This window comes from Moschus berezovskii, chromosome 5, assembly GCF_049115385.1.
Source record: "Moschus berezovskii isolate FMDL1 chromosome 5, NW_MosBer_1.0, whole genome shotgun sequence".
NCBI classification, from domain to species: Eukaryota; Metazoa; Chordata; class Mammalia; order Artiodactyla; family Moschidae; genus Moschus; species Moschus berezovskii.
In genome coordinates, this window is record NC_142464.1 from 33,792,055 (window position 1) to 33,816,767 (window position 24,713).

The 24,713-nt window shown below is 37.0% G+C and overlaps 1 protein-coding gene across 1 annotated transcript in view; it reads left to right on the plus strand.

Moving 5' to 3' along the window:
• STPG2 (sperm tail PG-rich repeat containing 2) overlaps window positions 1-24,713 on the plus strand; it is a 376,150-nt gene that overhangs the window by 36,985 nt on the left and 314,452 nt on the right. The window contains exons 4-5 of the mRNA XM_055434603.2: window positions 2,465-2,577; window positions 7,850-7,961. Coding sequence (XP_055290578.2) covers window positions 2,465-2,577; window positions 7,850-7,961 — 225 coding nt within the window. The remainder of the gene's footprint in view (window positions 1-2,464; window positions 2,578-7,849; window positions 7,962-24,713) is intronic.

The window sequence follows — 24,713 nt, forward strand, 5'->3', positions numbered from 1 at the left end:
GTCATTTTTAAGATTGCATCCAAGTACTGCATTTTTGATTCTTTTGTTGACTATGATGGCTACTCCATTTCTTCTAAGGGATTCTTGTCCACCTTAGTAGATATAATGGTCATCTGAGTTAAATTCCCCCATTCTAGTCCATTTTAGTTTGCTGATTCCTAGAATGTCAATGTTCACTCTTGCCATCCCCTGTTTGACCACTTCCAATTTGCCTTGATTCATGGACCTAACATTCCAGGTTCCTAAGCAATATTGCTCTTTACAGCATTGGACCTTGCTTCTATCACCAGTCACATTCACAACTGGGTGTTGCTTTTTCTTTGGCTCCTTCTCTTCATTCTTTCTGGAGTTATTCTCCACAGATCTCCAGTAGCATATTGAGCACCTACTGACCTGGGGAGTTCATCTTTCATTGTGCTATCTTCTTGTCTTTTCATACTGTTCATGGGGTTCAAGGCAAGAATACTGAAGTGGTTTACGATTCCCTTCTCCAGTAGACCACGTTTTGAATCTTTACTACATTTAAATAACAAATATTGTTGTGTGATTTAAAACATTTAAGTCAATGGTATAATCTGGTATGTAGGTTGCTTCCTATTTCACTCAATGCTATATTTTCTAGATTTTACTATATCAATATATTTTATCTAATTTACTGATTGTTTCCAGTTAGTTAATTTCTTTTCTTTAAAAATTTATATTTTGAAAAAATTTCAGATTGGGACAAAAGTAACAAGAATAATACAATTAATTACTATATACTTTTCACTTAGATCCTGCAGTTAACACTTTATTACATTTGCTTTGTCATTTCCTCCATATTTATTTGTATCCTTATTTTCATTAACCAATTACAGAGTACTGCATTTCAAACATGATGCGCCTTTATACCAACAAACATTAATGCAGAATTTCTAAGAACAAGAATTCTCTATTATGAACACAATGTAATGATCAATATCAGAAAAATTTCATTCATATAATGCTATCATCTAATATATAGATATTTTTAAAGTTTCGCTAGTTATCTCAATAATATTTTTTAATAATGAGTTTCGGTCTAGAGTCTTAATCTAGTATTATAAGCCGCATTGAGTTGTGTCTCCTTAGATTAACTGGGAACAGTTCTTCAATCTTTTGTAGTGTTTTGTAGTCTTGACTTTTTAAAGAGTATGGAGGGTTTATTTTGTAGAATATGTTTCCATTTGGATATGTATATGTTTTATCATGATTAGGATGAGTTTATCTTTTTGGCTGGAATGAAAGTGATGTATCAGTGTATCACATAAAGAGGAACAGGATGTTTCCTTATCTGGTAATTGGTGATGTTAACTTCCATTTTTATCTACTGTAAATTTACTATTTTTAAAAATTATAAATATTTTGGAGAAGTTACTTTAAGAATGAATAGATATGCTGTTCCTTATCAAACTCTCACCTATTTAACATCTATTGATGAAGCCTGAATCAGTGTTATTGTGATGTTTATTAAATGATGGTTTTCTAATTCCATATTTTCTTTTAACATTTTTTGTTGGCATTTTTAAGAACAGCTTTATGTTCTTTCTCATTTATGTATTTATATTATTATGGATTCTTAAATTCCTGTTTTACTCCAAAGGTTATAATTTACTACTCTCACTTTTTATTTTGAAGTTTAAATTATCTAATATTTGACCCTTGGGAGCTCTTTAAATCTGCTTATTGTGTTTTTGACATTCATTGAGCATTTCTTTATTTTATGGCACAATAAAATGCACCAGACCCATTTTGTTTTTTCCCTGCCCTAGTCGTTCAAATCAGTCATTTCCTCAAGGAGCTCTACTTTTTTAGTAGAAAATAATATTTCAGAACAATATCAGTACACTAGGTATGTTTAGGATATCGTTCCTTCTAGGCCATCTCAATGGACAGAGTTATAAATCTATACTTTTTCTTACTTATTAAAAACTTTGAGCTTATATTGATCTCTCTGATTCCAGTTCAATGCCATATGTTTATTCCAGTATTTCCTTTGCCATATTTGATCTCCCTTCTCTCACATAACCTGGCTCATACTGCTCTCAGTATAGTTACTTATTTGCTTAATCTTGTAAAACGCTGAAAATGGTTTCAGGATTGAAAACCATCTTCAGACTTGAGAAGGTACAAAGTTCTTACCTCTGTGTAAGATTCAGACACAACTGAGCAACTTTCACTTTCATGCTAAGCTAGAGGTCCTCCTCTGGGAATTCTGGTTGACTTAGGAGTGGAATGGGATACAGTGATAACTTAGGTTATCTAAGTTATCATGATAGCTTAGTTTTCTAAGTTATCATGATAACCTATATCAGAAAAGAAAGATTCTAGCATTTACCAGGGGAAACTCATTGACTAAGGCTATCCTTGCTTTAGACTTGAGTAAAGTTAAACTTTGTTTTATGACTTATATAAACTATCTCTTATCCTCCCTTTTTTTAAAAAGGATTTTTCCAGTGCAACTTTGAAATACAAGGGGATACATTTTGGCAGCTCTTTGGGAAGACTCCAGTTACCTATAACGTCAGGGCCTGGTCCTGGACAGTATGATATAACCCAGTAAGTAAAAAAAATAGTATACTTTTACTGTAGTTTTTGACTAATAATTTAGACTAGGTTATGCTGTTATGAAAGGAAAGATCAGTATAAAAAACTTAAAGAAATGTTATACTTTAGGCTAACCTATGTGAAAACTATTGCTTTTCAGTCTGCCAGATCCTGTGCTACCTGTTTTGCATGTATTAACTCATTTAATATTCACAAGTCTCTGTGTAGTTTCTATTGTTATGTCTATTTATCAGTGAAAAATGAGTCAGAGAATAAATAACATTTAATATCATGTAGCTATTCAGTGGCAGAACTTGATATATAGCCCATGTGTCTAAGTATGCTGTCTTTAATTACAAGATAGACAAAAGTTCAGGAAAAATATAAAAATAGGTGACCCTATTCTGTATAGGATTCTGTATCTTGTTTCTGGCTCTGGTGTCCATTCTTCTGACTAATGATAGGTTGAGAAGGCATTCTCACTTTGAGTCAGAGCCATAACATTAGGTTGAAGGTAATATTTACATTTCTTGTAAAATAACCATCTTTACTTTTTTTCTACTCTTATCTTAGACATGAGTATGGTCTTAGACATGAGTCCATGAAGGGCAAAATTGAATAATAAATATGATGTTGTTCTCAGAATCTATAACTGCTTTCCATGATTTAGTTTTTTTTTTTTTAAACAGGTTCCAGCTTATGTGCCTGATCCTTTCTCTCTCATACAATGAATTTTCTCACAGGAAGTCCCACATGATTACCTCCAGTTAATTTGCTGGACACATTCAGATACACGTGTATACCAGCAGTGGACATAGCTTAGACTCTTGCTTAAACTCCCCTACTGCCGTTCATTCTTTGAACAGACATTGTTTGAATTCTTGCTATAACCTAGTAATGAACTTAGTAGCTGAGAATAAAAAGAATAAAACATGGTCCTTATTTTGGGGAATTTATACCATGTTCTATTGTCCTTTTCTTTTTTCACTTTCCTAGTATGGGAGATATACAATGTATTTTTATTTTTTAGTAGTTACACTAGAAGATTAACATGTATATATAGCTTCAGTCAGTCAGTCAGTCAGTTCAGTAGCTCAGTCATGTCCAACTCTTTGCGACCCCATGAATCAATGGGTGTAAATTTAATCTTTGTCATTCCAAATAAAGCAAAGTCTGTCAAATGCTCTTAATGGTGCTCATTCCTTTGACATAACGCTTTTGTTAGTACTTTACTCTTTCTTCTTTCAGTTTGGCTGGTTGATTCCCTGTCTGTCTGCCTGTCTTATCAGTTTTATTGAGGTTTTGTTTACATTAGGCAAAATTAACCCTTTTTAGGGTATGTAGTTCTGTGATGATTGTTTTCCATCCGTTTCACTGCACATCTAACTGGGTAACTCAAGCATGACCAGTATTCTAATTATGTGGCTCTAATTTTGCTTGCTATTTTCTTTATAATGGTCACTTTTACTTCTCTAGCCCTGTCCTGCTCCCATTCTCATCCTAGTTTTTAAATGCTACTTTCTTTTTTATCTTTATTGTCTGTCTTGTTTCTTCTTTTCTTCTGTTTGCATTTCCACCTTGCTAGTAGGAATGTATCCATATAGATTGCACTCCTAACTGCTTCAGATAGTTCATCGTTTCCTTAATTTGTCTACTCTTTGGTTTGCTGCCTTCACTGTATCTTTTATTTGGACTTGTCTTGGTTCCTTCTGGTAGTCAATATTTTCTACCATTTTTTAATTTTTTACTTCTTGTTTATTGATTGAGTCATAATTACTCTGGGAGATTTGATATGGTATAAAAATGGAAATACTTGCTGGATGGGAGGGGAGCTTGGGGGAGCATAGATATGTGTAGCTACACTAGAAGTATAGTGTAATTATACTTCTCAATCCTCATCCCAATTCCCAAGAAGGCTAGTACTAAATATTGTGCTAACTATCGGACAGTGGCACTCATCTCCTGTGCTAGAAGGTCAAGCTTAAAATCTTGTATGCTCGGCTTCAGCATTATGCGAACTGAGAACTTCCAGATGATGAAGCTGGGTTTAGAAAAGGAAGAGGAACCAGAGATCAAATTGCCAACATTTGCTGTATCACAGGGAAAACTCGGGAATTCCAGAAAAACAGCTACCTCTGTTTCATTGACTCTGCCAAAAACTTTTAACTATGTGGATCATAATAAACTGTGGAAAGATCTTAAAGAGATTGGAATACCAGACCATCTTACCTGTCTCCCGAGAAACCAATATGCGGGTCAAAAAGCAACAGTTAGAACCCTGTATGGAACAACTGATTGGTTCCAGATTGAGAAAGGAGTATGACAGGGCTGTCTGCTGTCACACTGTTTGTTTAATTTATATGCTGAGCACATCCTTGAGAAATGCTGGGCTGGATGAGTTACAAACTGGAATCAAGATAGGTGGGAGAAACATCAACAACCTCAGATATGCAGATTATACCGCTCTAATGGCAGAAAGCAAAGAATTAAAGTGCCTCTTGATGAGGATGAAGGAGGAGAGTGAAAGAAAGACCTAGCTTAAAAATAAATGTTAAAAAAACTAAGATCATGGCATCCGGCCCCATTACTGCATGACAAATAGAGGGAGAAAAGGTGGAAATTGTAACAGATTTCCTCCTCTTGAGCTCCAAAAATCATTGTGGATAGTGATTGCAGCCGTGAAATCAGAAGACATTTACTTCTTGGCAGGAAAGCTATGACAAACCTAGACAGTGTGTTGAAAAGCAGAGATATTACTCTGCCGACAAAGGTCTGTAAAGTCAAAGCTATCATTTTCCCATTGGTCACACATACATTGTGAGAGTTGGACTGTAAAGAAGGCGGAGTGCCTAAGAACTGATGCTTTTGAACTGTGGTGCTGGACAAGACTCCTGAGAGTCCCTTGGACAGCAAGGAGATCAAACCAGTCAATCTTAATGGAAATCAACCTTGAATACTCATTGGAAGGACTGATGCTGAAGTGGAAACTCCGGGATTTTGGTCATCTGATGCCAACAGTTGACTCATTGGAAAAGTCCCTGATGCTGGGAAAGATTGAGGGCAGAAAGAGAAGAGGGTGTCAGAGGATGAGATGGCTGGATGGCATCGCCAATGCAGTGGACATGAATTTGGGCAACTTTGGGAGATGGTGAGGGACAGAGAGGCCTGGCATGCTGCAGTCTATGGGGTCACATGGAGTCGGACATGACTGGGCAGCTGAACAACAACAAGATACATGTATATGTATGGCTGAGTCCCTTTGCTGTTCACCTGAAACTATCACATTGTTAATCAGCTATATTCCAATACAAAATAAAAAGTTTAAGAAAAATATTTGACTATTCTAAATGGAAAGATAGGCTTATAAGTTTTGTTTGTTTGTTTTTAATTTGGGAAACAGACCTAAATGATATGTGACTCTTTTGATATACCTAATATACATTTTTTATCCATAAAACTATTTGAAGTTTTGAAAATGTTGAATTTCGTGTAAAAAAAATCAATGAAGTTAGCATTTAATAGTGAATTGAGATATTCTATGCATTGTTTAACTCATAGTAATGTGTAAACAAAAAAGTAATGACAATTATGTAACCTAAGCATTTGTTTTTCTATTATCTGTTTCATAATCTGCTTATGTTCAATATAGCTCATTGGAAATGTTTAATGTGAAAGTGTTTTCCCAGAATTCTGTTTAAGAATTAGAAAAAATGTATGCCACCAAATACTTCACATATAATTATCTGCTCTAATCATTACAACCTTGAGAATTGGTTATTAATATTTCTAATTACAGAAGAAGAGTCAAACCTGAAGTTTAGAGAAGTTAGGCGATTTGTGCAAGGTCACCAAGCTAGCAGGCAGCAATCTTAGGATTCACATCAGGCTGTCTGACTCCAGAGCTGTTACTCGTTGCTTACTTGGTGTATTATTCTCACTTGAGGTTGTGTAAATTTCAGGGAAAATAAGCTTCCTTTTCATTTTAAAAGATCTTTCTTTATGCCTTTTTTTCTGATTGTTATGTGATATGCTACTGCTGCTGCTAAGTCACTTCAGTCGTGTCCGACTCTGTGTGACCCCATAGACGGAAGCCCACCAGGCTCCCCCGTCCCTGGGATTCTCCAGGCAAGAACACTGGAGTGGGTTGCCATTTCCTTCTCCAATGTGTGAAAGTGAAAAGTGAAAGTAAAGTCGCTCAGTCGTGTCCGACCCTTAGCGACCCCACGGACTGCAGCCTACCAGGCTGCTCCATCCACGGGATTTTCTAGGCAAGAGTACTGGAGTGGCTTGCCATTGCCTTTCCCTTGGGACTTCCCCAATGGCTTAGCAGGTAGAGAATCTACCTGCAATGCAGGAGACTCAGGAGGCACAGGTTCAATCCCTGGGTCAGGAAGATTGCCTGGAGGAGGGCATGGCAACCCACTCCAATATTCTTGTCAGGAGAATTCCATGGACAGAGGAACCTGGCAGGCTACAGTCCATAGAGTTGCAAAGAGTTGGACATGACTAAAATGACTTAGCACTCACTGAGGATATATTGGCCTAACAACACCCAGATGTGTTTATCATCGATAACATGATCTTACTGAATACTTTTTTTTTTTTCACTGAATTCCTTTTATTATTACTCATCTCTAATGCTTTTTAAGTAATTAATTTATTTTTTATTGGAGGCAATTGGTTGGTTTTGCCATATATTGACATGAATTCACCCCGGGTTTACACAAGTTCCCCCTCCTGAACCCTCCTCCCACCTCCCTCCTCCCTTTATCCTCCCTCTGGGTCATCCCCGCACGCCAGCCCCAAGCATCCTATAACATGCATTGACCCTGAACTAGTGATTCGTTTCACATATGACAACATACGTGTTTCAATGCCATTCTCCCAAATCATCCCACCCTCACCCTCTCCCATAGAGTCCCAAAGACTGTTCTATACATCTGTGTCTCTTTTGCTGTCTCGTATACAGGGTTATCATTTGCATCTTTCTAAATTCCATATATATATGCGTTAGTATACTGTATTGGTGTTTTTCTTTCTGGCTTACTTCACTCTGTATAATAGGCTCCAGTTTCATCCACCTCATTAGAACTGATTCAAATGTATTCTTTTTAATGGCTGAATAATACTCCATTGTGTATATGTACCAAAGCTTTCTTATCCATTCGTCTGCAGATGGACATTTTTTAAGCAGGAAATGTTGGTGTAAAAATATTCTCTTAGCTTGTATAGACATTTATATATTTGAAATTGAGAATAAGTTTTTTTTTCTTGATTTTTAAAGGAAAAAGTCACCTCATTATGAAAATGTAAACATCAAGAAAGATCAACAGCAAAATATTTGTTCAAATCTCCGACGACTTTATGAAGTAAAAATATTGCAAAAGGAAAAAGAGGTAAGTTAAAAATTAGCCATTTCATCTGCTTTCTAGATTTTAAGATCATTGAATCTTAGCGTACTCTTAGATGTACTGTGCCTGGTAGGTAGTTGTCATTCAGTGAATTTTGTGGAAGGAACTAAGGAACTGTATTTAAAATTTCCTTCAAGTGATCACTCTTTCTGCTTGAGCACCTCTTGTGATTAAAAAACTCCATACCCCTGAGGTTTCTTGTTCCAGTAGTAGACTACTCTGTTTCTTGCAATTTTCTTCCTAAACTGACTTAAATTTACCTGCTTGCTGTCTACTTAATTCTCCCTTTTCCTATGACCTATTTTGAATCTGCCTTTGAATCTTTTCTCCTAAGGATAATGTTCTAAATACCTTTAATTATTCTCAGTATTTAACTTCAAGATAACTTATCTTCCTTTGAGGTTATCTAGGGATCTTCAGTTTTTGACTTTTTCTCTCTTTAAAATATGAGATTGAGAACTAAGAATAATATTCTTGGTACAGTCTGAATAGTACATAGTTTTTATTTTCATTGTTCTAGGTAGCTTATATCTATTAATATAAAACTAAATGCCATTAACTTTGTTTTGTAGCTATGCTTCAGTTTAATCATTTGGAACTTGTAGTCATAAAAACCTTGGATTTTTTGTAGTTACAGAAACCTTGGATTTTTTTAAAGTTTATATTTAAACTTAAAAAATTGAAGGTTATAGGATAAACATTTCAAAATGGATCCATTTAGAGTAAGGATAAATGATTCTCAGTTGAGAAATCAGTGAGTATTTCAACAAGAATTTTCTCTGCACTTGATTTTGTTGGTTTTCCCCTGAATATTAATCAGCAGTGAAAAATATTGCTTATAGAGTTATTAGAAAAAGATACATTAACAGGGAAATATAATGCAGTTGTTTTCATAGAATAATAATTATAAATCTCAAACAAGATAAAAAAGTGTTAATTTAGTCTGTAGTTATATTATAATGTGTTTGTCTGGTTTTAGTATTAAGGTAATACTGATGCTAAAGCTGAAACTCCAATACTTTGGCCACCTCATGTGATGAGTTGACTCACTGGAAAAGAGTCTGATGCTAGGAGGGATTGGGGGTGGGAGGAGATGGGGACGACAGAGAATGAGATGGCTGGATGGCATCACCGACTCAATGGACATGAGTTTGAGTGAACTCCGGGAGTTGGTGATGGACAGGGAGGCCTGGCGTGCTGTGATTCATGGGGTCGCAAAGAGTCGGACACGACTGAGCGACTGAACTGAACTGAACTGAATACTGGCCTGATACAACGAGTTAAGAAGTATTCCTTCTACTTGTGTCCTCTGAAAGAGACTGTAGAGAATTGGTATAATTTTTTCCCCTAAATGTTTGGTAGAGTTTACCAGTGAACCCATCTGGGTCTGGTACTTTTAGTTTTGGAAGGCTGTCTTGATTTCTTTAATAGATTTAGACCTATTCAGGTTATCTGTTTCTTCTTATGAGAATTTGGCAGTTGAACCTTTTAAGGAAGTGGTTTATTTCATCTGGGTTATCAAATTTATGGGCATAGAGTTCATAACATTCCTTTATTCTTCTAATGTATATGGGGTCTACAGTTATGTCTCCCCCTTCATTTCTAATATTAGTGATTTATGTCTTCTCCCATTTTTCTTAGTTTGCTAGGTGAGAGGTTTATAAATTTTATTGATCTTTTCAAAGAACCAGCTTTTGGTTTTGTTGCTTTTCTTTGTTCATTTGTTATTTTTAATTTCATTGATTTTTGCTCTAATTCTTATTTCTTTTCTTGGGTATTAGTTTGGTATTTAATCTTTTACTTGGGTATTTAAAATTTTATATTGTATTTGCTCTTTTAAATTTTTTTCCTAGGGTGGTAACTTAGATGCTCATATGTGTTTTCAGTGGTATAAATTTCCCTGTAAGAGCTGTTTATCCTGTATCTCGCAACTTTTGATTGTTTCTGTATTCATTTTCATTTAGTTCAAAATATTTAAAAATTTCTCTTGAGATTTCTTCTTTGACCCATGTGTTATTTAGAATTGTGATGCTTAATCTCCATGCATTTTGTGCGTTTCCGTTGATCTTTCTGTTTTTGGTTTCTAATTTAATTCTTCATTGTCTGAGAGCAGACATCGTGTGGTTTCTAGTCTGTTAAATTTGTGAAAGTGTGTTTATGACTCAAAATGTGGTCTATCTTGGTAAATGTTCCATAGGAGCTTGAGAAGAATGTGTTCTGCTGTTGTTGGATGAAGTAGCATGTAGGTGTCAGTTGCATCTGGTTGACTGATGGTGTTACTGAGTTCAAGTTATGGATTTTATGCCACTGGTCTGTCCACTTCTGAGAGAGGGTGAAGCCTCCAACAGTGATAGCGGATTCATTTATTTCTCCTTGCAGTTCTGTCAGTTTTGGCCTCATTTAGTTGATGCTCTGTTGTTTGGTGCCTACACCTTAATGATTATTACGTCTTTTTAGAGAACTGACCACTTTACCATTATGTGATGACCTTCTTTATCCATGATAATTATCTTTGCTTTGAAGTATACTCTTTCTGAATAAAAAGCTTTCTCTGGTGGCTCAGATGGTAACGAATCTGCCTGCAATGCAGGTAGACCTGGGTTTGATCCCTAGGTTGGGAAGATAATTTTCTTCCCCCAGAGAAGAAAATGGCTACCCACACCAGTATTCTTGCGTGGAGAATTCCATGGACAGAGGAGCCTGGTGGGCTATGGTCCATGGGGTTGCAAAGAGTTGGACACAACTGAACAACTAACACTTTCACTCTTGCTTTCTTTTGATTAGTATTAATGTGGTATATTGTCCTCTATCCATTTTCTTTACATTTATATGTCTTTATATTTAAAGTGGGATTTTTGTAGAGAAGGCTTACTATACAAGTATGGCGATATCTTTGATCCACTCTGACAATCCAGCTTTTAATTAGTGCAGTTAGATAGTTGACATGAGTGACTACTAATATACTTGAATTAGTATACACTACTGTTTTCACTTTGCCCTTATTCCTTTTTTTTTGCCTATGCTGCATAGCTTGTAAGATCTCAGGCACCTAGGCCATGGTTGTGAAAGCCCAGAATCCTACCCACTAGGCCATCAAGGAACTCCCACTTTGTTGATATTTTTGTTGTACATTTTTTTCCCCTGCCTTTTGTGGCTTTAATTGAGTATTTTATATGATTCCTTTTCTGTCCTTTCTTAGAATATAGCTATACTTCATTTTTGACTTTTTAAGGGTTAGTTCTAGAGTTTGCAATATATATTTATAACTAATTCTAGTCTACTTTTAAATAATACTGCACTACTTCATAGGTAGTGTGAGTACCTTGTAATTGAAAAAAAATCCTAGATTTTCCTTTCCATTGCTTGCATCATTGTTGTCATACATTTCACTTATATTTAAGCATACATAAACATATGCATATGTTGAATACATATTGTTGCTATTTTAATTGAATATATTGTTGCTATTATTTTGAGCAAAATAATTATTTGAGCAAAATAATAATGGCTCTGTTATACCCATAAAGAATAAGAAAAATAAAACTTTTTGTTTTACTTTTACTTATGCATGCTTCAATTCTCTTCCTTTATGCGGATCCAAATTTTGGACCTGTATTACTTTCCTTCTTTTTAAGAAACGTGGCATTTCTTATAAGGCAAGTCTACTAGCAACAAATTTCTTCAATTTTTGTTTGTCTAAGAAAGTATTTCTCTTTCACTTTTAAAGGATAATTTCATAGTGTGCAGAATTCTAGATTTTTTTTTCTCTCAACATTTCATTTCATCCTACTCTCTTCTTGCTTGCAAAGTTTCTTTGGAGAAGGCAAGTGTAATTTTTGTTCCCCTTTATGTAAGGTGTTTTTTTCTCTGGCTTCTCCAAGCATTTTTTCTTTGTCTAATTCTGTATTTTGAAGCTGATATGCCTAGGTACAGTTTTTCCGACAGTTATCCTTGTTTCGGGGACATTGGTGTTCTCTGAGCTTTCTAGGTCTGTGGTTTGATGTCCAGCATTAATTTGGGGGAAATTCTTGGTCACTACTTTTTCACGTATTTCTTCTGTTCCTTTTTTTCTTTCTTCTACTTCTAGTGTTACCATTTGTTATTGTTGTTTAGTCACTAAGACATATCTGACTTATGCAATCCCGTGGACTGTAGCCCACCAGGCTCCTCTGTCCATGGAATTCTCCAGGCAAGATTACTGGAGTGGATTGCCATTTCCTTCTCCAGCAGGATCTTCCCGACCCAGGAATTGAACCCACGTCTCCTGTTTGGCAGATGGATTATTTACCACTGAGTCACCTGGAAAGCCCAGTACTACCCTTGCACATATATAAAACCTTTGGAGGTGTCTCCCAGTGTTTGGATAGTCTGTTTTTATTTTTTTTCCAGTTTTTGTTCTCTTTGCTACTTAGTTTTGGAGGTTTCTATTAATATATTGATATATCCTCAAGGCTGCTGCTGCTGCTGCTAAGTCACTTCAGTCGTGTCAAACCCTGTGCAACCCCATAGATGGAAGCCCATGAGGCTCCCCCTTCCCTGGGATTCTCCAGGCAAGAATACTGGAGTGGGTTGCCATTTCCTTCTCCAATGCATGAAAGTGAAAAGTAAAAGGGAAGTCGCTCAGTCGTGTCCGACTCTTAGTGACCCCATGGACTTCAGCCTACCAGGCTCCGCCATCCATGGGATTTTCCAGGCAAGAGTACTGGAGTGGGGTGCCATTGCCTTCTCCGATCCTCAAGGCTGCTGCTGCTGCTGCTGCTGCTAAGTCACTTCAGTCGTGTCCAACTCTGTGTGACCCCATAGATGGAAGCCCACCAGGCTCCCCTGTCCCTGGGATTCTCCAGGCAAGAACAACTGGAATGGGTTGCCATTTCCTTCTCCAATGTGTGAAAGTGGAAAGTGAAAAGTGAAAGCGAAGTCGCTCAGTCGTGTCCGACCCCCAGCGACCCCACGGACTGCAGCCCACCAGGCTCCTCCATCCATGGGACCCTCCAGGCAAAAGTACTGGAGTGGCTTGCCATCTAGAGATTGTTTTTTGAGGTTTCTCCAGTTTACTGATAAACCTACAAAGGCATTTTTCACTTGTGTTCTTGTTTCTGGTCTCTAATATTTATTTAAAAATTTTTCTTTTTCTTTTAAGATTTTATCTCCCTTCTTCCATTGCTTAACTGTTCTTATATTCTGTCATTTTTTCCTGTAATGGATAAACTAGCTTATTAATCATACATAGTTTAAATTCCCAATCTGATTAATTCCACCATCTCTGCTGCGCCTGGTTCCCAGTTGTGTTGCCTACTACCTCTTCTAAAGGAGTTTTTGTTTTCTAATATTTGGTGTAATTTTTTCTTGATACCTGGATGTATTAGTCAGCTTGGTTTGCTATAAAAGAATGCCATAAACTGGGTGTCTTATAGGCAACAGAAATTTATTTCTTATAGTTCCGTGAGGCTGAGAAGTCTAAGATGAAGGTGCCAGCAAATTCATTGCCTATTGAAGGCCTGTATCCTACTCAAAGACATCTTTTTGTTGTGTTTTTGCATAGTGGCAGGAGCAAGGGAACCATCTGGGATTTTTTTTTTTTTTTAATAAAGACACTAATTTCATTCATGAGAGTTCTATCCTCATGAGTGAATCACTTTCCAGAGGCACTGCCTTCAAATACCATCACATTGGGGGGAATAGGTTTAAATATGTATCTTTCAGGGACAAAAGCATTAAATCTCTAGCACTTGACATTATTTATCAGGTAAAGAAACTGATGAAAATATGCCTTTCGTAATGTAGTCTGGGGAAGGAGGAGTGTTCTACAATCCTATGACTAGCTCTTAGTCTTTTAGTGAGCCCATGTCACTGGACTGTAAACTTCACAAATGTTTCTCAGTGTTTTTCTCTCTCTTTAGCTGGAATAGAATGGCTAGTGGGGCCTGGAGTTGGGTATTTTCTTTATTTTGTGTGGAAGGCAAGACTGGAGTTTTTTTCTTGTACCAGGTTTACTAGATGCGAATAATAATGCAGTAGTTTAGACTGTGGTTAATGATATTCTCCTGAGAGCAGGCCTTGTTAAGATAAACAGAGTGCTTTGGTATGTTTCAAAATGATTCCTTTCCCTCTGTCTCTACCAGAAACTTAAGGGGATTTTACTCCAGTATTTACTGTGAGAATCCAAGTTGAGCTCCTGGAGTAGATGATAACTGTGGGGTCCTCCTCTATGACTGAGACCCTGGAATTTTTAACTTTCAGACTTGTCTGCACGGAGCCTCCAGCAATACATCAAATATAGTTCAGATTTTCCTGCCTTGGCAGTGGTTCCCACAGTGGTTTCTACATGTAAGTTTCTGCTCTGGTAAGCTGTGACTTCTTGTGTTGACTTGTCTGTCTCTCCAGTCTAGGGGGCAGCCATTTTGCCCTGTGTTCTCTGCTCTCTCATGGATTCAAAAAGAGTTTGAGTTTTAATGCTGTTCAGGTTTATACTTGTTGTCAGGGAAGAGTGTCAACATTAAAGTTTCTTACATGTGGGATGGGAGACCGGAAGTCAGGAAACAAGTTTTTTAAACATAAAATATTTTCTGGCAATGACATCAGCAAGATGGTGAACTGGGAGTCCCAAAATTCTTCTCTCCCCATAAAATAGTAACACTCAATAAGCAACTATATCCTGATGAAAATAGCTCTGGGAAAGCTCTGAAGTACAATGAAGAACCTACAGAGGCCTCAAGGAGCTTCAAAACCAAGGGTGGTCATGTAGAAAATTGTAGAAGACATTTTGCCTGCATGACCTCATCCCTCAGTCCATAGCTAAGTTATGAAAGATATACAGAATACTTCATCTAAAGTAAAAGTTCAATTACTAAGACAAAAGAAGAAAGTCACGTCGGAAAGGTGATTTTCCCCGTGCATTTTTCCTCTATGTGCCTAGAGAAAGATCCCATGGGGAAGGGAGTGGGCGCTGTCTTGGTGCTGGTCTGGTGTAGGCACACACCTGCTGCAGTGGTGGTGCCAGTGTCCGAGATGAGGACGCCCAGAGCCAGGGTCTTGGCCATGAGTGGTGGGTGGTGGATTCAGCCCTGAGGGGTGAGTAGCAGAGGCTGTGGACATTCCTTTTCCAAGGGAGGCATAGTAATATGCAATAGAGGCAGTTCCATCAGCTGGCTTCTACTAACTTTGTGTTTCGTTCTTGTTTCTCCTGGTGTTGTTTATTTGAGATTTTTCTTGTTTTCTAAGTTAGCTTGTATCACTGTAAGCTTCCCTGTTAGGCCTGCTTTGGCTGCATCCCATAGGTTTTGGATGGCAATGTTTTCATTTTCATTTGTCTCTAGGTATTTTAAAAAATTTCCTCTTTAATCTCTTCACCGATCCATTGGTGACTCATAACATACTGTTTGCGCTTTTTACAGTTTTGTTCTTATAGTTATTTCCAATCTCATGGTGTAGTGGTCACAAAAGATGCCTGATATGATTTCAATTTACGAAGGCTTGCTTTGTGGCTGACGTTATTGCTTTAAATATTTTCTCTTTCTCTTTAATTTTTGCCATTTTAATTGCAATCTGCCTTGGCCTGTTCCTCTTTGAGTTAATCCTGTATGAGAGACTCTTGGTGCTTCCTGGACTTTGATGTCTGCTTTCTTTCCCAGGTTAGGGAAGTTTTCAGTTATTATGTCTTTAGTAGTTTCTCAGCCCCTTTCCCTCTCTCTCATTCTTCTAGGACCTCTGTAATGCAAATATTAATGTGTTTGATGTTGTACCAGAGGTCTTTTAAACTGCCCTCATTTCTTTTCATTCTTGTTTTCTTTCTTCTTTTCAATGGCAGTGATTTCTATTATTCTGTCTGATCCATTTCTCTGTATCAGCTAGTCTCCTCTTAATTCCTTTCAGTGTTTTCTTCATTTCAGTTATTGTGTTCTTCATCTCTCTTTGATTGTTCTTATATTTTCCAACTCTTTGTTAAGCACTGTGTATCTATTTTCTCAAATTCTACTCTGTAGTCTTTCTTGGTAGATTGCCTGTTACCACTTTACTTAGTTCTTCTTCTGGAATTTTATCTTGTTCCTTTGTCTGGAACATATTCATCACCGCCTCATTTTGTCTAGGTTGAAATTTTATTTTTTATGTATTTTTATGTACATTAGTTATGTTTCTCAACCTTGTAGAAGTGAGCATCTGTAGGGGATGTCCTATGTGTCTTAGCAGCGCACTCTCCTCTTATCACCCAAGCTATATGCTGGAGGGGTTCCTCATATGAGGGCTGGTGTGTCCTTATTTGTAAGTGTTCGGGTAAGCTTTGCTGGCCCCTCGTCCAGTGGGTTGCCATGCCCCACCTTGTATGGGAGCTACTGGCTGTTGTTTAGTGGAGTTTGGCCACCAGGTGGTTAGATTCAGGGTCCTAGGGGACCCTGGGGCTAGTACTGCCTCAGTGGTGGGCAGTGTAGGGTTCTGAAGACTCTGGGACTGTTGCCTGCCCACTGGTGGGTGATGCCTGTTTCTGGGGTTAGTGTCAGACTCTTGGCAGGAAGAGCTGTTCCTGGAGTCTGGTGGTAGGGCCCAGGGATCTCAGAGCTTGTTTCAGACCATTTGTGTGTATGTGGGGGTTTCTTCATACAGTTGGGTGTGGCATCTGGAGTGTCTTGAAGCTTGTATTGGCCTGCTAGTGGGTAGGGCCAGGGCCCACCTGGTCCCAGGGTAAGGTCTGGGCTGCTGTAGTGGGATGGATCTGCAAGCTGTGGGATCATAGTTGTTTTGTATATGGTGTTTGCATGAGGCTTGTCTAGAAGCTACTGCACACTTCCCACAGCGAGGGGCCAGTGCCTGCCCACTGGTGGATTAAGCTGGTCTTAATCCTCTGGTGGGTAGGACAGTGTCTGGAGGCCTGTTTAGAGGTTATTATGGGCTCGAGATGGCAACCTACTCCAGTGTTCTTGCCTGGAGAATCCCAGAGACGGGGGAGCCTGGTGGGCTGCTGTCTATGGGGTCGCACAGAGTTGGACACGACTGAAGCGACTTAGCAACAGCAACAGCATGGTCTCGAGAAGTCTTAGATAGCCTGTCTGGTGATGAGTGAAGTTGTGTTCCTGCTCAATTAGTTATTTGGCCTGACAATGTCCCTATACCACCTACAGGCTACTGGGTGTGGCCAGGTCTTGGCACAAATGAGCTAAGATGGCAGCCACCAAAAACATTGTTACTACAGTAGAATGTTCCTAAGTATGGCTACCACCAGTGTTTTTGTTCTCCATGTGAGCCATAGCCACCTCCTAGCTCTGTGGGAGGCTCTCCAGGACTAGCAGGAGGCTCTGGCTCAGGCACTTATAAAATTACTGCTTTTTCCCTGAAGTCCATCTTGTCTGTGGTTCCTTCTTTATGACATCAGTTGTGGAAGATCTTTCCAGGCTTTTTCCCTGATGGCTGTTGTGAAGATAGTTGTGATTTTGGTGTTCTCATGAGAGGAGGTGCGCTCAAGATCTTTGTACTGCACTATCTTGCCCCAACCTCAAAATTTACTTCTTTTTAATTTAGAGGTTTGCTTTGTTGGAAAAAAATAGCTTTATTCAGATACAATTCATGTGTAATATAATTATTTAAAGTATATAATTTCATGGTTTAATATGTTCTCAGAGTTGTACATCTGTCACCACAATCAATTCTAGAATATTTTAATTCACCCCAATAAGTGGTCACTTCCATCCCCCTCCAATCCTCTTAGCTCTAGTCGATCAATAATTTATTTTCTGGCTCTGTAGATTTGTTTCTCTGAACATTTCATATGTATGGAATCATACACATTTGTCCTTTATTGACTTCTTTCATTTGGCATAGTGTTTTGCAGGTATCAATGTTTTATTTCTTTTTGTGGCTGAATAATATTGCATTGTATGAATATACCACATTTTGTTTATCCATTCATTAGTCGACACACATTTGGGTCATGATCACTTTTTGGCTAAGAAGAAAAGTAATAAGTCTAGCAATATGCTAAGTGAAAGCATAAGAATAAAGCCATGAACATTTGTGTATGAGTCTTGTATGGACATATGTTTTCAGTTCTCTTGGATAGGTGTAGAATTGCTGTGTAATACTGTAATTCTAACTTTCTGTGGTACAACAGGTGCACTATTTTATATTGTGACCACTAAAATATGAAGGTTCTAATTTCTTTCCACCACTGCAGCACTTGCTATAGTTTTCTTTTTGATTATGGCCATCCTAGTGGGTGTGACAGAGAAGGCAATGGCACCCCACTTCAGCACTCTTGCCTGGAAAATCCCATGGATGGAGGAGCCTGGTAGGCTGTGGTCCATGGGGTTGCCAGGAGTCGGACACGACTGAGCGACTTCATTTTCACTTTTCACTTTCTTGCATTGGAGAAGGAAATGACAACCCACTCCAGTGTTTTTGCCTGGAGAATCCCAGGGATCGGGGAGCCTGGTGGGCTGCCATCTATGGGGTCGCACAGAGTTTGACATGGCTGAAGTGACTTAGCTAGCTCAGTGGGTGTGAAGTGATATATTTTTGCAGTTTTGATTTACATTTCCCAAACATTAATGATATTGAGTATCTTTTCATACACTTGTTGGTCACTTGTATATCTTCCTTACAGAAATGTCTAACTAGACTTGGCCCATTTAAAATTTTTATTGTCTTTTTGATACTGCCTTTTAGGAGTTCTGTAATTGATTTGTTTTTCTCTTAACTTATGATTAATTTGAATAACATATACAAGAAATACTTATTTCTTGTATATGAAATCTTTTTAAAAAATGTATTTATCTTATGTCCCCAATTAAACCATTATTCTTAGAGAACAGGAACCTTTGTACTTTCTTTTCTTTTTTTTTTGTATTCCTATAGTTAGTGGAGTAAGATACATAATGTTTTTTGAATGAAAGATTACAAATTTGAACAATGTGCAGTTTTATTTTAAAATATGAATTTAGAGAAAGAATTCTAAGGTTTTCTCTTGCTTCCCGTTTATAATATTGCCTTAGAAGGATAAATTTTATTTTTATTTATTTATTTTTTAATGAAAAAAATACTATAGAATACACAGTTGTAAAAAGCCACATTAAGTTATTTTACAACTACCTCAAGCTGCAAAAAGAAAAAAAACTCAATGCCATACCTAAGTTATCCCTCTCTCAAAATAATGCCATTTATTTTATAAATCATGAGCACCCCATCAAAAGACAGGAACTGCTTTTGTTAATTCATATATATCTATATATATGACTGTATCACTTTGCTGTACACTTGAAACGAACACAACACTGTAAATGAAATATAGTACAATATAAAATAAAAATAAGTAACAGACCTTTGGGGCTTTACACCGAGTTAGAGTTCCTATTAGAGGGATAACAGCACCACAGCCGCACTGAATCCTCATGAAGGAGGCACACAAATGACTGGATTACAAGAGTTGCAGGAATGAGAGCTGCTCACTTCCCAGAAACTACAGCTCACAGAAAACCAACAAAGGCACGAGATACAGACCGTTTACTTATGAATGTGTAAAACTCAAGAAAGTCCACATTATTCCTACAACATGTTGAAAGTGCTTCAGAATTCACACAATACTAATTTTCTTATGGTTCTGGTTAAATTATATATACCAGTTTATAACAAATGGTAAAATCTGTAACTCTGTTCAAAGTTTTAAAAGATTACTTAAGAATAGTTTCTTGTATTTCTATGCCACCTTTATAGTTCTGGTTTCTCATTTCTTAATTAGTAAATTTAGCGTGCAGGTTCCATCCCAGGCTAATGTATACACTTCCGGAAGGAACGGCCTCTTAATCCACAGTGTTGAGGTGGGGAGTCCCCAACCATGTCAGATTCGTTTCACATATGATAAATTATGAAGGATAAAATTTAAAGCAATAAAATAATTAGGCAAGTAAATGCTCTAATGTCTTTGGATGTAAATATTTTCTGATGGTACAGCAAAGTACAATATATAATAATATGAATTGTTGTTGTTCCATCGCTAAGTCGTGTCAGACTCTTTTGTGACCCTATGGACTGTAGCCCTCCAGGCTCCTCTCTCCATGGGATTTCCCAGGTGAGAATACTAGAGTGGGTTGCCATTTCCTTCTGCAGGGGATCTTCTTGACCCAGTGATTAAACCCTTGTTTCCTGCATTGGTAGGGGGATTCTTTACCACTAAGTCACCTGGGAAACCCAATAATATGAATATAAACATGAATATTCATAACTCAAATATACATATGATAATATGAATGATTGTGATTTTTGTTTATCATATACTTGAAATCTATTTAATTCTGTTGTATGTACAATATTATTACAATATATCTTTTGAATTTATTCTGGCATTTGACTCTACTGATAAATTCTATTAAGAAATACAAATATATCTCTAATGGTTTTGTAATTCTGTGAATACCTTAAAAACACCCGAGTTGTACATTTTAATGGATGAATTATATAAGATATAATGTACAAAATTATATCTCAATATAGCTGATATATACATGAAAAAAGAAAAGAAATCCAAATATTAACTTTTATTCAACCTGAATATTTTCCACAGGAATATGTCTTGCCTTTGGCAATGAAAATCCTTGTTAGTATTCTCTTTAATATTAACGAAGTCTTTAATATATATAAATACTTAAGTTATTTCTACTGAGGCTCTTTTATTTGGTAATAAAAGACTTAAGAAATTACTATAAATAACTCCTGATCAGTTAAAAATCTGAGTAAAATTTCACTGAAAGTGAAGTCACTCAGTTATGTCCAACTCTTTGCAACCCATGGACTATAGCCTACTAGGCTCCTCTGTCCATGGGATTTTCCAGGCAAGAATACTGGAATGGGTTGCCATTTCTTTTTTCAAAATTTCACTAGGTGGCGCCAGTACTTTGAGTCTTTATTGACAGAAAACCTTATTTTTTGTTAATTTCCCATATTCATTAAAATAAATGGTTAAAAATTATGTGGTATGAAAATTTGCCTTGTAGTTATCCTGAGCAGACCTAAATTGGAAGTTTTATTTCTTTGGAAGTCCTGCCAGATAGAAATAACTTGGAACCATATATTTTAAAATGTTATTTAAATTCTAGTTTTAGACTGAGTTATAGATTTTTCATGTCATTTATCTATCAATATACAAATTTATGAAAACTGTTAGAATTTTAAAGTTAAAGTTGTAATGAATAAACTTGGTTTTCCTATAGATTAGAATGTACCTAAAAATAATATATTGTATTAAGTAAATATTAGGTAGAAGTATCTACCTAAGATATTAGGGAATATAATAGAAATCTTCAAGTAGAAAGTTGTAGTTTGAAATAAAAATATGCTAAAAAGGTTAATAATGACATAAGCGGCAGATATATAGCCTTTTGTGACTATTTTTGAAGTCTGTCATTGCAATAATTCTAATGATTTTCTTTTATGGGTGAACGGTTCCAATATTTCTGATGCAAAATTTCACCTTTTCACTTTTCATTGCTAGTATTTAATATTTATTAAACTACCGGATTAGTAGGCATTATAACAGATGCTTGGTAATTTATTGCGGCTATCAGTATGTAGTGGTTACCTTGAAAGAAATGAACTTTGAGGATAAATAAACATTTAGGAAGATCCGCAGAAAATTATTTTCTCCCCAAATACAAATTAATTGTTTGAATTATGGTTATTGTATCTAGAAATCTGAGTGATCACTTTTCTTATTTTTTAAGATATCTTTTCCAAGTTTTAAGTTATGGATTTCAAAGCGAAAAAAAAGATGTCAAGAAAGGTTGGGGGAAAAGATAGAATCATTAAAATATGAATGGAGAAAATTGTGTGAGAAAAGCAGTGAAGTTGAAGTTGGAAACTTTTTTTTTTTATTGCTTAAACAGTGATTCAGTATCTTTTAAAAGAGCATCTATTTTCGAGTGTAATTGTATAATAGTTTGTACTATTATTAGTGAGTTTTATATATACTGAAGTCATATTTGTGGTAAAAATGTAAGAACTATGTAAAATAAATGAAGCATTCTTAGATTTGTATTTAGTGGTAAAGAGTTCAGGGTTTGGAATCACACTGCAATTTCTTGCTCCATTACAACTAGTTGTGTGAGCTTGGGCAACTTACTTTGCCATTCTAAGCCTATATACTTTTCCTTCTAAATCTCTAAAGTATGAATAATAATATATATAAAGATGTCATTGTGAAAATTCAGTGAAATGTGATCACACACACACACACACACACACACACTGCTTAATACAGTGTTTGGCATTTGATAATACCATGCTGTGGCTAGAAAGATGATGAATTTTACGAAGTTTTCTGAATCAAAGGACTTACACATTGATGGATGATACAAATATATAAAGAATTACAAAATGATATCCAAATAAGGTACAGTGAGACTTCAGAAGAGAAAGTCATTGATTCTGCTTGGGGAATGACACAAATCAGGAAAGAATTCTAAAATGTGTTTGTGTTTTGAGTAATGAGTAGGTGCTTGTCAAATGGAGTAGAACATTATAGGCAAAGAGGATGTGCAAAGCCATGTAGTTTCAAGCAAAGCAGTTTTTAATTAAGCAAAGCAGTTTTTATCTGGGTGATAATGAGCTGCTGCTGCTGCTGCTGCTAAGTCGCATCAGTCGTGTCCGACTCTATGCGACCCCATAGACGGCAGCCCACCAGCCTCCTCTGTCCCTGGGATTCTCCAGGCAAGAACACTGGAGTGGGTTGCATTTCCTTCTCCAATGCATGAAAGTGAAAAGTGAAAGTGAAGTTGCTCAGTGGAGTCTGACTCTTCATGACCCCATGGAGTAGCCTACCAGGCTCTTCCATCCATGGGATTTCCCAGGCAAGAGTACTGGAGTGGGGTGCCACTGCCTTCTCCGATAATGATCTAGTAAATATTTTAAATGGAAGATTCATGAACAGTTTTGTAATTTCAGGAAAATAGGACAGTAAGCTGTGAATCAAATGGATGGGATGTGGGGAAAGGGAGGGCAGGAGCAGTCATGAGGTGATATGTAGTGATTCACATAGTGGATGGCTCTGTTAAGATAGTGAAATGAGAGGGTAGTGATATATACCTGGATGTTAGCATTGATTTTTATCTGGTGGTTTATTTGATATGGGAAGATGACTGGCAAAGTTGAGGATGACATAGATTTCTCATTTAATATACTGGATAAATGGTGTACAGAGAGAAAATATAGAAAGAAAGCTTACCACACTGTGTGTGTGTGTGTGTGTACATAACACTGGGGAATCACATTCTTTTATGCATCTATTTGTTATATAGGTAGAAATGTTCTGAAGATAGTTAGAAAACAGAAAAATTTGGACTGGAGATTTAGGAATTAAGTCTTTGGGTTAGCTATATAATCCATAAAAGGTGAGGATTGATTGATAGCATTTAATGGATAAACGGAGGAAAAGGGATTTAAGAAAGGAACTGCTGCTGCTGCTGCTGCTAAGTCACTTCAGTTGTGTCCGACTGTGTGAGACCCCATAGACGGCAGCCCACCAGGCTCCCCTGTCCCTGGGATTCTCCAGGCAAGAATACTGGAGTGGGTTGCCATTTCCTTCTCCAATGTGTGAAAGTGAAAAGTGAAAGTGAAGTCGCTCAGTCGTGTCTGACTCGTAGCGACCCCATGGATTGTAGCCTACCAGGCTCCTCCATCCATGGGATTTTCCAGGCAAGAGTACTGAGGATTAAAAATGGTAGGGACAAAATAGGGAGGAGTGGTCTCACAGAAGCCAGATGAGGATTGTGTTTCAAGAAAGTAGCTGCCACCTGTGTTATATACTTTGGATAAGTTAACAAAGATAAGAACTGAAAATGGTCCCCTGAACTTTGCAGAATTTTGAGATCAGTGGTTGCTTTAGTAAAGCATTTCTGATGGACTGGGTTGAAGATAGAAGGCTGGTGATGGATTGAAGAATGGATCTATGGGAAAAAATAGGATCCTGTGAATGTGTCTAAAATGAAAGGCAGAGATAAGCTTTTATCCAGTTTTTTTTTTCCCTAAAGGAAAGACACTATAATTATCTGCATATGCGATTTACTTTTTGTTAATTTAGGATTATTGCCAAGAAAAAAGTTAGGTTAATGATTTTAAATAACCTGATGATAATTAGGTTATTAATATTTTATTTGGGAAGCATTTATTGAAGTGAGTATTGTATGCTTAGCATTACACTAGTTGCCTTACGACTTCGGAAGGTTAAGAAAAATGAAGTTTATTTTTTATTTGCCTTTGGACACACAAATTATGTGGAAGAAACAATTAGAGAAAAATATATGGTATTCCCTCTAACATTTGCTGAATGAATGAATGACATTAATCTATGAAGGCTGAAAACAGGGTGTGTGTGAAATATGGGGATATGCAGAGTGTTGTGTAGTCACTAAGTCATGTCTGACTCTTTTGTGACCCCATGGACTGTGGCCCACCAGGCTCCTCTGTCCATGGGATTTTCCAGGCAAGAATACTCGAGTTGGGCGCCATTTCCTTCTCCAGGGATATACAGAGTGAGATGGGCCTTAATGCTTCTTATCTTGACATGCAAAACTGTTACAATCTGACCCTTTACTACTCCAACTGCACATATCATAATTCTTCTACATGCATTCAGGACTTTAGTCATATCGAACTGTCCCCTGAGCCCCTACCTCTCTCCCTCTGCATAAACTAGTCTTTTCCCTACAGTGCTCCCTTTCTCTTCACGCAGCTGACTCCCAGTCATCAGTGAGATTCTTCTTC